Here is a 17,329-nt window from a genome sequence, read left to right as displayed (position 1 = left end):
GGACCCAGTTAAAACCAAAATATATCATGGTTTCAAAAAAGAACACCTCTTTAAAATTATGGTCTCCCTTTTAAGTAAGTCATTTCAAAAGCATTTTTCTCAGTTACATTTTCTATATTTGGAGTATCCAATGTACCTTCCTGCTCTCAAGGTCATAAAGTGGCCAGGCACAGTGGCACATGCCTGTAATCCCAGCTACTCAGGAGGCCAAGGCAGGAGGATCACCAGTTCAAAGCCAGCCTCAGCAAAAGTGAGATGCTAAGCAACTCAGTAAAGCCCTATCTCTAAATAAAATACAAAATAGGGCTGGAGATGTGGCTCAGTGGTTGAGTGCCCCGAGTTCAATCTCCAGTACCCCCCAAAAAAATGGAGAGAGGAAGGGGGAAGGCTGGGAATGCAGTTCTGTGGTAGAGCATTTGCCTAGCATGTGCAAGCCCTGGGTTCAGTTCCCAGCAGCTGTGATTAGGATTGAACTTCCTTCTGCCTCCCCGCCCTCCACCTCTTTGAGTGTGTAAGGTACACACACACACACACACACACACACTCACACACACACTCAGATTTTCTGCGGCTTGCCTTTTTCTATGCCTGAGTACCTTGCTGACAAGTGCTAATAACAAAATACCCAGAGAGAGTCGAATTGAAGTTAGCACACATTAAACATTCTGAACTTGTCCTTTTGCTCATAGATTGTGCATAATTAATAATTAAACAGTTTCCGTTGTAATGGGTTGACCTTCCTGAACTGTTCATTATTCACAAGGCAAAGGCATCACTCAAACTTCTTTTCCTTTGTCCCTTCTCTGTGCTCTGGCGTATCGCATGCTTGCGTTCCAGTTGTTTAGCAAATGGGGCTGACCAGGTAGTTACTGAAACCTCTGAGACTTGGAGCCTGTCCTCCTTGGTGACCAGAATTGCTTGCTAAAACACTTTATGGCAGCTGTTTTTATATAACAGTTGCCTGCTCAAGAACAAAACCCAGCCTGGGCCCACTGGCAGGACTCTAAAGTTGATTTGGGACCAGAATCTCAGGTTAAGGCTTTTGGTTAAGGTTATGTCCACTGTATCATTCCACACCTCCATGCTGAGAAGTTCAACAGAAAACCATCCCCAAAAAGCCCTTAAGGTGAAATATGGCACCAAGACCTTAAAAAGAGTAACTTTTATTAACAATTTAGAGTCAGTTTTAGCCAGTACTGAGAGTTAGCAGTATTGCTGCTTCTTTAATCTGTGTTTGTTTTCAAAATGTGTTTCTCCACTTTATCTGAGCCCATGTTTTACAGAGGACATTTTTGATAAGTAGCAGCAACTACTTTACTGGGTTCATAGAGTCCCTTGGGGTGGGTGTCAGTGCCCCCTCTGGCTCCATGGTTACCAGATGTATTCCCTTCCTGGGAGTTGTGGTAAAGCTGAAGCCCAAGCTGAGTTCCCCTGCTCTCCCTCCTGCCCACCAATTTGAACTAATATCAAAATAGGTAGGTTCTTGGAGACCTTTCATGTCCTGATCTACACTAACTTCTACTTTTATTTTTATTTTTTAAAGAGAAAAGTGTACTTTAAAACCCTCCAGCACAGTGGACATCCTCAGGTGTATTTATCTGCTTCCCTTTGGCATGTTAATAGCCTACATATTTTTGTGGAATTGGAAGCTCTCTGGGGTCTCCTTTGCCCCGTGTTTACATGTGTCATTTCCATCACCCCTACTAGTCAGTCTGTCTTCTGCATTTTAGAAAATTCTTCCTTGAGGCACAAGAGACATGGATTTTAGAATGAAAAGAAGTATCTGGTATTATGCACATGAAATTAAAATTTCCCCCCACATCTTTGATGAGTGATTCTTTCCAGGCACCACTGAGATGAGAATCCACTGTGGTTCTGGGAAGTCGACTTGGGTTAGCATTTTCAGAAGTGAAATAAATTATTCATGGGTACCACCCAGTGTTCCTTAGTTTTATAATACGAGGAACTTAACAGTCTACAATATCAGGTCTTAAATAAAATTAACTACCCATGCAAGATGTCACATTTCCTTTTTTTGTTTCTCATCCATGTTAAAATGACATCTTCATCAAGTTGCCTTGTCTATAATTCATTAACTTGCTCTGGGTATCATGCTTTGAAATGAGACCCACATTAGCATCATGTTTTATACCAGATCGTGGTAGAGAACCATCCAGAATTTTAACCATCTTGGTAAATATTCAGCCCCATTAAGACAGCATGCTTTTGTTTTCCTACATACTGCATTTTAAAGCTTCTTCTACTCAGACACTTCCAATACTCTAGGAAAGAGCGATAGAGCAAAAGAAAGATCTAAGAGAATGACTTCAAGAAGCTTCCTAACTGATCAGAGTTCATAATAATTTCTGCACCTCAGACTTTGAACTATCTTTTTACTAATGGTTTTTGAGACAGTAAAATGTCATTTCTTGAACTGGACCTTGTGGAATCTTGCAGGCTTGGTGATATATATGGCTTTCCTAAAACAGGCCAAGGCTGAAATTGATATCATGTTTTATTTTTGCTCTTCAAACCAATGGGACTTCTGTGACCATTTTATAGTACCTTTATCGAGGACTTGTCATGTTATTGTGTGCCTTGTTTCTTTTGAGTAGACTGCTTCGTCAGCCACCGTTTTTCATGTCCTCTCTATGTAATGCCTGAATGTGAGCCTTTGAACTTGGCAAGATTTTATTCCACTCCCATTTTCTTTTGTTTTCCTTTTCTCCTGGAAGCCTTTCTCCACTGAGAATTTTAAGTTTCGAATCACCAGCCTTCCCCTCCTCTGGATGAGGAGAATAAATGCTAAGAGGATAGATATGCAAAAACCAAGAACTATTTTGTTCTGGGTCCTCTTCTGTTAACCTCTTTGGGATTTTTTTTTCTCTTCCTTTTTCTTTTTTTTCTTTTTTTTTTTTTTTTTTTGGCCACTTTAACCCCCTCAGTTCCTTTTGATTTAATTGTATTTTCCAGCAGTTTCCAATTGTTTGAATTGGAAACAAAGCCTTAATAAGAGTTCTAGTTAATTTTCTGTCTTGTAATTACCGATCTCATTTTTCTGATAATTGGCCACAGCAATTATATGTATATTTACTAATCACATAGGAGGCTGTGCAATTGTATCTATCTGCCACCATTGATAATGACACGCATATTGCAGAGGTGCTTTTATCATCTTCTTTTTTCCACTACATCAAAGCTATTTCCTCTCGTTCTCAATAATGAATACATGCATGCATTTGACACAGTTGTGTGCTAGAGAAATTGTTTGGCTCCCACCAAATGCTGCATGCTCTGAGTTTCTTGCCTGCAGCGCTGGAAGGTTGTATGTAATGATATATTGCTCATCCAAATGGCCAAAGCACTCCAAAGCACAGTGAGATTAAAATAAGTCATTCCTTTGTTAATTTAAATAGGTGCATGTATCATACTTTGCAGGGCACTTTGTGTAGGGATGTCAGGGAGGAAAAAAGCCGCCGAAAGGTATTTTTAATAGCAAATGAGAATAGATGAGAATGGAGTCATTTGCAGCTGCCTACTTTATGTGGCTCTCTTGTTCCAACTGTAGGTCTAATGAGATGACTGTTAAAGTACTCTGCAGTGTAATTTCATTACATCCTGAGCTGTTACACTATAAACACAGTGGCGCTCTCTGTCATTCTTGGAAAAACTCCTAAATTCTTAAAGCCTTCCTTTGCAAATGGTAATGGGGGCCCCCTCTCCCCGTGTTCCGTGGCGGCGGCTGCTGTGCAGTTTCTCCTCTTCTGCGGGGACTCGCACCTCCATCCCAGTTTGGTTTGGTGGCGGTGGTGGGCGTCTTCCTCGCGTCCTTCATTCGCTGGCTCTCTCCTATGACAAGTTGGCCCAGACTGGCAAAGAGGCTGAAATTCTTTTTCCTGAAACAACTTTCTCTATAAATGCCTTTCTTTACAGTTTATTTATTTATTTATTTATTTTTTTTAATAATCTGACACAAAGGTACCAGTTTAGGGACAAGCAGTTAAGAGCAGTTGAATATACAAAAATAAATGTAAATAAACAGGAAAGTGTAAATAAATAGCAAACCCAGTAAAAGAAACAAAGGTCAACACAAGAATAATTTCACAGCTCTTTGTTAATTACAAGACCATTTGTGTGTTACTTAAATAATCATTAATTTCTCATTTACACTTTCCCCACCTTCCTTCCTACCCTGTGGCTATCATTGTCCTTTTTTCACCTCCCCTCCCTCTTTGCTCACATGTTTCTCACCAACATAAAATGTGTGTGCCTTGAAATTTGGCATTTTTGCCTAAATGTGGGGAAGAGGGTGTAGCCGTCTTTTTAATTGGATAAGGCCTCCTGTCATTGTCTCTATGCTGCTCCTGGTGGGGGGGGGGGGCAGAAGGGAAAGAAAGGAAAGCAATGGTCGTGACTTTTGGTGACTTGTTTTTCCTCCATCCCAGGATTCGCCCGTCCTTCCGGTTGGAGAGTTCTCCGAGCCATTTGTACATTTCATCACTCAGTGGTGAGCCTGTTTGCAAACATGCCATGCCCTCAATGTAAATGATACATGCCATTAACTCGCGGCTCCGGGAGACCTTATGGCTCTCCCTGCTTCCTTTTGGAGGCGGGAGGGACTTCAGGGCCTTGGGCAGATGGGACAGCAAAGCTGAAGAAATTGTTTAAATTATGTAAACGTTATTTACACAAAGGGTCATAAACGTACTTCGGAGGCTTCTTCCTGTTTTAATAAACTGCTGAGAGTCGGGCCCCTTCTTAGAGCACAGAACAGTGTTCCATCCTGGTTTTTTTTTTTCCTCCCTAAGAAATACACAATTTTATAGACCCTATTGAACAGACATATGAAGCTTATTTTTATTAATGTAACCTCAAGTTACCCATAAAACTGCCTATCACTTAGTGGAAGCAGCATAGTTTATTAATTCATCGGATTTTCAGTAAATAACTTTTATCTTTGGTTATATTTTAAACACAATACTGGGGTCCCATTTCACTGAATTTTGATGTTTGAAAGATTCTGAAAGCGTAGTTCCTTTAGGCCTTCTTCAACCCTTAAAGAACTAAGAGGAATCCGGGTTTAGACCAAAGGATCCTCAGAACCCCGAGGAACCCCAGGTCCCCGTGCACCTGGGGAAGCATGCCCTGTCTTCCCAGCGTTCTTCCCTAGCCTTCTATCTTTTCCTCACACCAGGAAGTGTCTTTCTTCCATTAGCCCCTTCCATTCTCCCCTTCCCTGTCCTGCAGCACCCCTGTGCCCTCTCTCTCACCCCAGCATGGAGTATCACCGGGAGAGAGGAGGAAACTAGATAGGAATGACTGTCCCCAAGGACATTCTGGAACTCCTTCATAACTCCCTTTGCTCCTCTCTCCCTCCTCACCCAAGTCCTGCTTTCCTCCCCCTCAGTCAGTCCACTGTGCAAAGCACACAGGCAGCACCTGTCAGAAGGAGTCCTTCCATCCTGGGGTGCAGCGAGGTAGTACAGTCAGGAATCTGTGCTGAATGGAGTGGTGGTACCCTGTCCCCTCCCCCATGATCCATCTGATGATTACGCTAAAGTGAAACCAAGAAATATTCCTTAATATAAACGTCAAGCTTTATCACCTTCTTGACTAAGTGTAATATGTTACCTCTTAATAAAAATGTCTCATGCAGTTTATATTCCACAGCAAAAAAAAAAAAAAAAAAATGTGGGGAAGAAATTTCCACCCCCAGCACGGACTTAAAATTTTTTAACACTGTTTCTATATATTTAAAATACTTGGTATATGTATTCTATAGCTTTTAGGGACTTTTTTTGTTCTAAAAACCTATTTTTCCCAAAGCATGCCATGTTGAGAAAAAAGCATACATATTGGTTAAACACTGGAATCCTTAGCTTTTCTGAATCTCATTAATGATGTTAGAACCATTATACAAAATTATTTATTAATTTCTTAATTTCCTTTAAATGGAATTACTAAAAGCACTCAGAATCACATCATAGGCATACTCCACTTTGAGATGCAAAATTGAAAAACAAACCATGCAATTCCTATGTTACCTGGAACCCCTTTTGGGTATCACCACTCCTGGCTCCAGAGACGTTGGATTTGTGACAGACCACTTATCTCATTGTGTGGTCTTGAAACCATCCCAGGAGTGGGACTGACCCAGACAACCAGGGATAAAAGTGGGTAAGGCTTTACTACCCTTGTATCCAAAAAAATTAATCCATTGTTAGATAAAAGTTTTATGGAGACAGAGGGAGGGATAACCTGTGTTGTAATTTCCACAGATGTCAAGCCGAAAGAGAAATAATAGTGGGTAATAGCCTTGTTTTCCCAAGAGATACAGCTACTTTGGAATGTCAGATTAGGACTGTTACCAACTCCACTAGTGAGACAGCTTGAATTACTTGCTAATGGATGCAGTATTTGAGAGGTGCATATGGTTATTTATAGGGAAGGCAAATGTCCTCGATGTCATTAATGGTTCATAACTACGGTTCTAGTTTACAAAACGATCATTAAATCTCTCTATTTAAAAAATAGTACTGTCAGCAAATGCAGAGATTATAATGAACGGTTTTCTTTTTTTCTTGTTAGAGGGTGATTTTATAAAGAAAAGTCATCTGTATTCTTTTCCAAATGATTGAAGAAGCAGGAGTCTCTTTTCATGTCTTCATCCCACAGATGCCAAGTTTAGAACAAACATGGTCATCAAGTAGGCAGTACCCACGGTCACTTAGTACCATTTATGTGTTTCATCACATAGCTAAGTACATGCTTCAGCCACTAATTATACTTTTGGATGGGAGACAAGAAATATTTTGCATGAAGAATGTAATTCTTTAAGCAGCTTAAACAAACTTAGCTGTCCCATAGCTGTTGAATGAATTATCAACTGGCATTGTAGCCAAAATAAATTCAAGTCAAGATAATGTATAAGAACCTATCTGTAATTTCGCAGCATTATCTAGATTTCTGCCCTCTTTTATATACTACTTGTCTTTGGGAATAGTAGTAAAGGAATGAAATGTATTATCATTTGACTTGACAGTCACATGTGGTTTTTTTTACTGTCTTATACCAGTAACCAAACAGAAATATATTGATTTAAGATTGAAATAAATTGAGCTGGGTGCTAGAGCACATGACTGTTATCACAGTGATTCAGGAGGCTAAGGCAGGAGGATTGAAAATTCAAGGCCAGCCTTGACAACTTAGACCCCATCTCAAAAAAATTTTTTTTTAAAAAAAGGCTGGGAGATTAGGGCTGCAGCACATCCCAGGGTTCTAGTACTGACAAAAAAAAAAATTGAAATGAATAGATAACTGAATCAGAGAAAAATGTTGCTGCTACTTTTCCATGTTAACTTCAGAAGTAGAAGTACAATAAATTCAAATTCATTATTTACCTGTATTGCAAATGTAACAAAAACAAACAAACAAACAAAAAAAAAAACCTTGTGTTTCTAATTCATGAAGTCCCCAGAAATCTGATTAAAGGCCAAAATTAAAGAAAGGGAATATATGTTTATGCCTGAGCATAAAGAATTGAACATGATGGATTTTGAAAACATCCAAATTCAAGGAAAAATAGTCAGAGGTGTAAATTAACAGCAAAAATTTATGAATGATATAGATAATATGAGGGTTTTTTTTGTTTTTTCTCCCACAGCATGCGAAAACAGCCAAAAGAAAGGCCAGCACCTGAGGAATTGATGGTAAGTTCATTTTTTTAGTTCCATTCAAATTCTCCAGTTATACATTTATGTTTAACATTCTATTAAAAAGACCAGAGTGGGGTTTCAAAAATCCACAGGCTCTGGAAAGGCAGACTCGTATACTTGATTTAGGTAGGTGTTTCTGAAACTCATATCCTCAAATATGGTTCTTACGTTTTTAAAACCTACCACCCTTTTGAAATGTAGTACAGAACTCTCCTGCCTCCCTCAAGAACCTCAAAATTAATGTCAATTATTCTGTGTCCTCATTTGTTGTTACAGCCTTTCGGAAGCCAAAGGGCTGGTAACAGAGAGGAGAGTCAGTGTGTGTTAAGTGTTTGGTGCAGTCCTACAGGACGGAGTCTGATTATGGCATGGAGTCCTGGATTCATGTGGAATGAAATTAGGCTGGCTGTAAAAGATCAAATCAATGTGAATCTTTGGTCTTTCCTCAGAAACAGACACTACAAGGCTGCCAGCACTGTGTCCTCAGTTCCAAGGCAGCCTTCTTTGATTGCAAATGACAGTTTTTACTCAAGCAGGGAGAGGAACAGAGAGCTCCCTAACAATTCCCAAATGGTCATTTATTTAGTGCAGATTGTTGATTTGACAATGCACAAGCTGTTAGAATGACGTTAGGATGGGGCATTAGTAAATAATAATTATGGTCTACTCTTTTCCAAGTTTTTGCATACCTCTTCCTGTCTTTAGATCACTGCAATCAGAGCAAATCACCACTGATTTTCCTTTATCTTTTTAAACAGTGTACATTTTACAGATATTGGTCCAGAGCTTTTTATTCTTCAAAGTCCATCCTAATAAATGCTCTAAGTGCCCAAACTTTTATACAATATAGGTTTCCTCTCCACCCATAGAGAACCTTTCCCTTTTACATCATGAGTGCTCTCCAGGTAGGGACTTTTCTCCTTTGTGTTGCCCCGAGAGCAAAAATTCAATTTTTAGCATAGTTTCAAGTTAAAGTTCACCCTAAAACCTCTGCAATTTACAGCTATGCTGGTTTCGTGTCTAGAATAAACTGGGATGGGTTTGGGGTTTTATTGGTTTTTGGTTTGGTTTGGTTTTCCTTCTCTTTGGTGATTGGGGAATCCTTGCAGTTAGTCACATTTGAGAAGACTTGGAACAGGTTCCAGAGATGTTTACCTTGTGCATTATTAAGCTATGGCTCGATAGCTCAGCTATTAAAACAAAGGAATGGGGTTTCATAAAACAGATATCTATTTGTAAATGCATGTTTCAATTGCTGCAACGAGTTGGCCACTTATAAATAAAACATCTGCAGATCATGCACATACACATAAATGTAAATGGATGTGTGTGTGGATAAGGAACACCTCTCCAGGGTAGCAAGTCATAAAGATAAGGCTAAAGGGTGAGATCTTCCAGTGCCTGGGAAGCAAGTAAATGTGGATGTACGTGCATGTGTGTGTATGGAGGGGTGTTTAGATGTATCTCTTTATGCCCTGGTGTGTGCTGTCCCAAATGTTTAATTAATAAATATCAATAAATCAATACAATACAATGAAAAGTGTAGTCAGCAGAAGCGCCATCCTATACTTAATTTAACATTATTTCTAGTACAACTCACTGTTTGATTTTAAATGCGTTTATTCCCAGAAGAATAGCAGTAACGAGGCACCCCTCATTTGGTAGGGGCTGGGTGTGGAGGCTGGAAACAGGAGGTGGGGGCTGCTGTGGTCAAGGTTGCCAAAAGGTTAGATCCAGCGGGGGATAGGAAAGGAAGTAGGTTATCCCTTGACATGAATCTGTGTCACATCCTAGGGACCCAGTCTTAAGGAACAGTTTCTTTATTCCCCCCAGCATATTAATGGCTTTAATTTTTCCTTTTCCCTCTCCCCCTACAAGCTATGTGATGGTGCTCCCATCTGGAAGCCAGGAGCCTCCTCTGGAATGCATGAACTGTAGAGCCCATTTGTCACTGTGGGTGGGGGGCCTCTGCCTTTCGCAAAAAGAGCAGTTTCTCTCCCAAGCACAGTAACTCCAGCCAGCGGGTACCAACGTGGGCTGCACAGCTTGGGCTGCGTCAGCTGTGAGGCCTGCAGGATTTTCAAGGTTTCCCTGTGGGTTTGCATTTTCCGAATCAAAAGAAGAAAATCAGAGATGGAGTCTGGTGGAAATACTGAGAGTTGTAGATTCACCATTCACTCCTAAATGAACTCCAAGTATTGGCTTGACTGGTGAACACAACACACCTTGCCTAAGGAAATTAGAACACGGGATGGGTGGGCCACATCACCCTGACTCCTGGCCTGGGCTGTGCACATAGTGGGCACTCAAGCTGTCTTTGTCTTTTTATTGGGTGGGGTCACTGTAGATGCCAGGATGCTCAATACCAAGTCTTAAAATCACTGACCAAGTCAGTCTTAAAAATGAAATGTAAAACTCAAGGTTCAACTCTTGAGACCATTAAAACCTGAGTGTTAGAATTCATTGTTATCTGGTTATTTAATTCCCTCTCTTGTGGGTGTTCATTCTTCAGATGATTGTCAGTTTTTATGTCCTAAGTGGAAGACTTTTAAGGCTAGACTAAGAAACTCCCTTAACACATTTTTGGGAAACCAAGGTCCATATGAGCTGATGCAGTTTTCTAGTGTATAGCCATTAAGCTTCATAAGAATTCCCTCAAAAGTTTCATCATCAGCATCTATATCCTCTTAAAAAGGTCTCAGGACCAGGTAAGTGATAGAATTCAGTAGGTATTTATAGATCACTAAGTGCAAAGTCCTGTACTAGACCCAGCAGAAGATATAAAGTAGGCCACAGGTGTTTAGAGTTGCAGGGTATATGTCAGGGACACAGATAACTGTTCAGAATAAAGTGGCTCTTATAAAGGAATTTGGGCAACTGAGTAAAGCTGTGTTGAGGATGTAGCTTTTGAAAAGGACCTTCGGAGGATGGGTTGGATTTTAATAGAGTTTTCCAAGAGGCCATTCTAGGCAAAAAGGGCAAAGGAGGAGTTGTGTGTAGGCGCCAGACCTTCTCAGAGCAGGGGGAAGCCTCTAGTGCCTGCTCCAACAGGAACCCATTGACATTGATTGACCTGATGGAATCCTAAGCCCTCAAAGCTGTGAGTTCAGAGAGACAACATAGTCACTGTGAGCTGTACCCAGTGAAATTTCTCTTCTACAGAAGGAATTCTAATATCCAGGTCTGAAAATTCTTGACTATATAGAAATAACACAACACACCCGTCCACGTGGACCTTTTTCCTTGAGTGAATTCTCTTGAAATTCACTACTCATCTAATGCATAGGGAAGTCCCTCATAATGAGGAAGGCAGCGCCTTCTCTTCAGCTCTTTAAGAGCCTATTGCATGAATTGAGAGTCAGCTTTAAACTCCACAAAGGAAAGCCAGCCATGGGCAGCCAAGATAGGGAACCCCCAACTCTTTCCGCCCCTCTGTAATGATTCCATTATTGAAGAACCCACTTTGAAATCACACTGATGTGAATCACAGGGAGAACCTTGGAATGTGCTGCCCAGCCTGGTGGCCTGGGATCAACAAACTTAGAAAAAAGTTTTCAGGCAGTGGAGCGTGAGGAGGTGGCAGGTAGAATGTACTGCAGGCTTCAGACCACCACGGATATGTTGGCTCACATGGGGAAAAACCCACTTCTGCAAGTCAAAAAAAGAATGATGAGATTCCAGCAGAGGGGAGAGAAAATAATGGAAAGGTGGTAGAGAAATTTCCCCAAAATGCCAATAATCTGATTGAGGAAACAAAATCAGACCCTTAAACTCAAGGACAGAGAGATGACCAAAGAAGAGAGCATTTGGATAGGGGTTCTAGTCTGATTTCACTATTCGAATTACATGTTTAAATATTTTTAAGTTAAAGAGATATGATAAAACATTATAGACCACTTGTTTCTATAAAGAATTCCTCCTAAGGAATTAACCTTCCTTTAGGTCCTTTGGTTGCTCAGGTGGGGCTGTGGCCTATCGGACAGAGCCTCTGCCATGGGCCCTTCCCTGTGTCACCCAAACAGTGCCCCATCCCCTTTACTTCAGCATCTTCCTCCAAAAATCAAGGGGACATACTGAATCAGCAGGCCTTGTCCCAGGGTCTATGACTCCAGGAAGTCTGTTAGAACCCCTAACATTTCATGTGTGCTTGTGAAGATTTGCTTTTTTTTTTTCCTGAAAAGAGAAATTCATGCCTATCACTAATTTTGCAAAGGAGACCATGACCCTAAATGATTGCTAAGCTCCCTTGCTACCTTCCCATTCTGTTCCTTAGGGCTGTGTGGCCAGGACCAGACAGGCAGCTCAGGAGGGGGCATTCATTCACTGGAAGGGTGCTTGCTTGGTGTGGGGGTGGGGGAGGCCCCTCCTTGTCGGGCACAGCAGGGCTTCCATCAGCTGTCTGGCAGCCCTTTAACCTCCCAGCCTGTTCTGAATGAGGGCCTTGGCTCTGGCAGGGAGGGCGAGTGCCGCGGGTAACCACACGGTTACAATTTGGGCTCAGAGTGCTGTAGATCCTTCTATGCATTTAGAGTATTTCCAGGAGCTTCCCATGTCTAAGCTCTATTTAATGGAATCTATGCATAGTAAGTAATCAGGTCAGGAGAAGCAGCATCCCGGTTTGAGATCAATCGCTGGCTAATACTTTATCTAGGCCACTTTATTATCTCATGCTGATCCGATTCCCATTCTCCTCCTCCTTTGTAGCATGCACTTCGGCTGTGGGAAAAGTACGTATCCCATACATATTAAAAACATATACCCATTCTATCTGTATGTAAATGCGTGAGGCACAGCTGGATATTGCAGAGGAGTTTGATTTACTAATAGTTATTATCTGTTCTAGCTGTTCAGTGGCAGAGAGAATTTCAGAGAAACAAGCTGGCGCAGAAATTGTCTTTATGCTATTACTATACTGCTTTAGTAATTGTTTAAAAACATGGGTTTTCTCCTTAGGTTCTAATAATGGCTGTTATTTTGTGCATTTCCTTGTACATTCCAGAGCAGGGCGTCCTCGTTTAGCATTTCTTGGGGTTTGCTTTTCCAGTCAGGCTCCTGGGAAGAAACACAGGGTATAGTTTGCAATTGAAATTTAACATTTTGCTTAGAAAGCAAGTAAATAGTGGGGCTGGAAATACAAGAAGCAGGTGTGGGTCTTAGGGGGAGGGGTGTGGGTTATAATCAAAATAGTGCTTTTGGATTTTTTTCCTTCGTCTAATTCCAGCAGCTGCAAACTTGAAGGCATCTCATTTCTCATTGAAGGCTTTATGTATAAGAGGTGGTAATGTTTGGGGGCTAATAAACACCAAACTGCTCTAGAAAAATCTGTTTAAACATTTAATTACTTGCAAAGAGATGTTAACTTGTTTAACTCCTCTAAATTAAATTGTCACTGGTAGCTTTTCTGCTTTCCCAAACCTGATTGTAATTACATTTTCACATAGTCTAGTTGGTTGTTCTCTCAGTTAATCAAGATGTATGATAAATTGGGCATCTACATGGTCCCTTTTAAGAAGCAGAGGAAGCACCATGTTGGATTTTTGTCTTCAGTGCTCAAATTCTAGTGTGACTTTGGGGTTCACGCCAAATGACTTTGTCTGTCATTATTAGACCCAAACCTTATGATCACTGGGAAAGACAGAATGCACCAGACAATTAAGAAGATGATTTTTATTCAGGAGATTACAACAGAGAGAATGTTTACTAATGGGGAATGGCTCAAAGGAAGGGGCAGGGGCAAGGTTGTGTGGAGGCAGGTGAATGGAACCCCAGCAAGTCTTGAGGAGGTCATGAGGAAACACGGAGAAGGGTCTGATCTGGGAGAGCAGATGTCCTTTGTGATTGACATAAAAGGTGGGGAGATTTCTCACCTGTTCCTTCTATCTGGGAGCACTAGACTCAAAAGAAATTTCAGCGTTACCACCACATTCTACTAAATGGCCAAAAGTAAATTTCCTTTCATTTTGACCCTGGGGCCTGTATGAGTCCTGTGAAGAGACCAGGCAGTTCCACAGTCCCCAGAATAGGGCTCAGAGATAACCGTGCCTGCAAAAATCCAAGCTTTTTAAAACACTGGTCATGGTTAGTACACACTTGTGAACTTGGTTGTCACTCGATACATTTAGCTATTGTGTATGTCACATACAGCATGTTTTAAAACGAACCTTTAGGGCCAGGCTCTCATGTCTGGCCACCATTCTGCAGACATCATTTTTGCTTTTGGCTATTCATTTAGAGGAACATACAAAGCAGCTCATTTGCAGAGAGAGGTCCTGGCTGGGGTGCCTTCAAGCACAAAAGCCATCGCAGGAGCGTGGGGGCTGCACACGGGGTCCACTTGACAGCCGTGTAATGATTTCTTTCCTCAAGTTCTGAAGGCCATTAAAATAATCTGTTGGCGTCTGCTTATAAATAGGGATCCACTAGTAAAGAAGTTGCTTTTAGCTTTTTAATTGCACATAATTACAACAGCAGAATCACTGCCTGGATGCTTGAGATCGCACTAAATCAGACAGCTTTAATTTGAATTTTTGATGACACGTTAGCACTTCAGCAAGAACAGAGAGATTATAACCCCAGAAAACAGGCTTTGTTTTTCCTCAGATGTGACCACTTAATCTTTTTATGAGACTTTAGCACATAAGCACACGTGTGTGTGCGCACGCATGTGTGTACCTTTATATAAACACACATGGCAAGAGAGATACAGATAAAGTCTGTCTTCCTTGATCACGGTGATCTGACAGTTTTGACTCCCCAGTTAAGGGTAACTTTCTTCCATCAATCAGTCAGATCTCTTAACACCGTGGTGATTGCCTGTTTAAGATTGTGGTTGTTTGCCCAATCAATAAATGGACAAAAGAACTCAACAGACACTTCTCAAAAGAAGAAATACAAATGGTCAACAGATATATGAAAAAATGTTCAATATCTCTAGCAATTAGGGAAACACAAATCATAACTACATTGAGGCCTTGAGCAACTTAACAAGACCTGTCTCAAAATCAAAAATAAAAAGGGCTGGGGATGTGGTTTAGTGGTTAAGTGCCCCCAGTTCAATCCCTGGTACCAAACAAAACTACACTTGAGATTTCATCTCACTCTAGTCAGAAGGGTAGTTGTCAAGAATATAAATAATAGCTGGTTGTGGTGGTGCATGTCTATAATCCCAGTGACTCAAGAGGCTGAGGCAGAAGGATTGCAAGTTTGAGGCCAGCCTCAGCAACTTAGTAAGGCCCTAAGCAACTCAGTGAGACACTGTCTCAAAATAAAAAATAAAAAGGGCTAGGGCTGGGGTTGTAGCTCAGTGTTAGAGCTCTCGCCTAGCATGTGTGAGGCACTGGGTTTGATTCTCAGCACCACATATAAATAAATAAATAAATAAATAAATAAATAAATAAATAAATAAATAAAGGTATTGTGTCTATCTACAACTAAAAAATATATTTTAAAAAAAGGTGGGGCTAGGGATGTGGCTCAGTGTTTAAGTGCCCCTAGGTTCAGTCCCTAGGATCAGAAAAAAAGAATAAAATAATGGCAAGAATGTGAGGGGGAAGGTACACTCATATGTTGTTGGTAGGACTGCAAATTAGTGCAACCACTCTGGAAAACAGTATAAAATTCCTCAGAAAACTAAGAATGATACCACCACCAGCTATTCCACTCCTCAATATATATCCAAAAGATTTAAAATAGCATACTACAGCAATGAAGCCACATCAGTGTTTATAGAAGCTCAATTCACAATAGCCAAGCTATGGAACCAACCTAGGTACTCTACCTTCCCCAGATGAATGGATAAAGAAAATGTCCTACATGTACACAATGGAGTATTACTCAGCAATAAAAAAGAATGACATTATGGCATTTGCCAGTAAATAGATGGAACAGGAGACTATCATGCTAGATGAAGTAAGGGGGAGAAGGATAAAAAGGTGAAAGGAAAAAAAAAAGCAATTGCATCAAAATAGAGGAAAGAGCAGTAGATCAGACAAAGGGGATTGAGGAGGAGGAAGAAGGGTTTAGAAAAAGGAAGAAGAGTGGAAGATTCTGACCAAAGTTCCATATATGTGTGCATGGACGTGGCACAGCAGCCCCATGCCAGATTCACTGGGCTTTGCCAGACTCACAGGCTCCTCTTAGGTCCCATGCAGATTCACTGGGACCTGCGGGGGGGGGGGGGGGGGGTGTCTTGGGAGTCTGTTACACCGCAGGTCCCCATTGGAACTACTCAGAAATTTGGGTGGCAACTGCAGCCTAGAAGTCCCCCTCTCCCCTCTCCTTGAAGGTCTTTGTCCTCTTCCCTGAAGTTTTTCCCCTTCTCAGGGCTTACTCCCTTCCCTAAGCCTTCCAGAATGAATGGTAACAACCTGGCACAGCAGCTAATGACACATTCCTCCAGAGTTGGTCCATGTGGCCCAGCGGTTCTTACCTGGCTTCTCATCAGAATCATCTGGGAGGTTTCAAAAATGAAAGGAGGTGCCAGGATCCCAGCCTAGATTAGAGGATCTCTGGCATTTGGCTGAAGGAGCAGGCACTTTAAAAAAAAAAAAAAAAATGTTCTCTAAACGATAGTAAGGAGCAGCCAGAAGTGAAGCTGATGTTTTAATGAAACTCACCTTTTTCTCCAACGAGATTGTAAGTTCCTTGAAGGAGGACAATGATCTTATAAATCAGTGCCTGTCTGTCCTTTTCTAATATCATTCAGGCTAAACACGTGTGCTTTTCTAATCCAAGTCCCTAAAATACTGTACTAGGCACTGGAGAGCTAAAGTCAAACAAGACATGTCCCTTGTTCTCTAGGAACTCATAAAGCTGCAGAAACGGACCCAAGCAGTCTGTGGACATCATGATACCATATAGAATACACAGTCTGAAGAAAGGTCTTTGACTTCCTAGAGGTCATGGGATAAGATGAAATTTCTAGGAAGTTGCAGGATTAGCAGGATAGTATTGGGAGCATTTGACAACCACTGCACTTAGGCCAGATCAGACACCTGGGTCACCAGGATGTACAGAACAGCCTGAAAGTGCCAAGCAGGTAGCTGCTGGTCAGCAGCACTGTGGTTAAGTCCACTTGAGGTCGAGAACACGACCTAGAGGGGACCCCCTGGCCAGCATTGTCTTCCCTGTTCAGGCTGATAGCAGGGACCCCATCGATCATATCAGATGCATGCCATCCGTCCCCCAGCTCTTGGGAATAATGGATTAGATTGAAAAAGACCAGAAACATTGAGCCATTGGAGGAAGACAATAAAAGGATCTTAAAACTAGTCCCTGGGAATTGGGAATCGCTGTTGAAGGTAGCAAAGTTGTTTTCCTGTGAGTACACACCAATAAATAGCTGTAATTCTTATCAATTATTAATAAGTCTAACCAGGAATTTCAAGGGCTAGAAAAATTATTAGAAGCCTTCTATTTACAGTTGTAACCAGCTGGATTTGTTTAATGGGTTGTTTGCTTTTTAATTTGTAGCAGTTCTGAGAGAGACCTTTGGGGATTGCTGAGCCTTGTGGCTTCAGATGCACAGTTGTTTGGGGCAGATCAGCCTGCAGAAAACTTGAGGTTCACATGGCCATTTGGAGACCGAGAAAGGCAGTGGAGACATTTGGGCCTTC

General features: G+C 41.3%; 1 protein-coding gene across 5 annotated transcripts in view; it reads left to right on the top strand.

The window, feature by feature from the left end:
* The window catches only part of MAP2K5 (mitogen-activated protein kinase kinase 5), a 239,809-nt gene that overhangs the window by 195,402 nt on the left and 27,078 nt on the right, over window positions 1-17,329 (top strand). For all 5 annotated transcript variants that reach the window (XM_081290299.1, XM_081290300.1, XM_081290301.1 and 2 more), the window contains 2 exons: window positions 4,446-4,507; window positions 7,664-7,709. In XM_081290299.1, coding sequence (XP_081146425.1) covers window positions 4,446-4,507; window positions 7,664-7,709 — 108 coding nt within the window. The remainder of the gene's footprint in view (window positions 1-4,445; window positions 4,508-7,663; window positions 7,710-17,329) is intronic.

The sequence above is a fragment of the Spermophilus citellus genome (genome assembly GCF_964194105.1).
Source record: "Spermophilus citellus genome assembly, chromosome: 4".
Taxonomy (NCBI): domain Eukaryota; kingdom Metazoa; phylum Chordata; class Mammalia; order Rodentia; family Sciuridae; genus Spermophilus; species Spermophilus citellus.
This window is presented reverse-complemented; position numbering and strand designations above follow the sequence as displayed.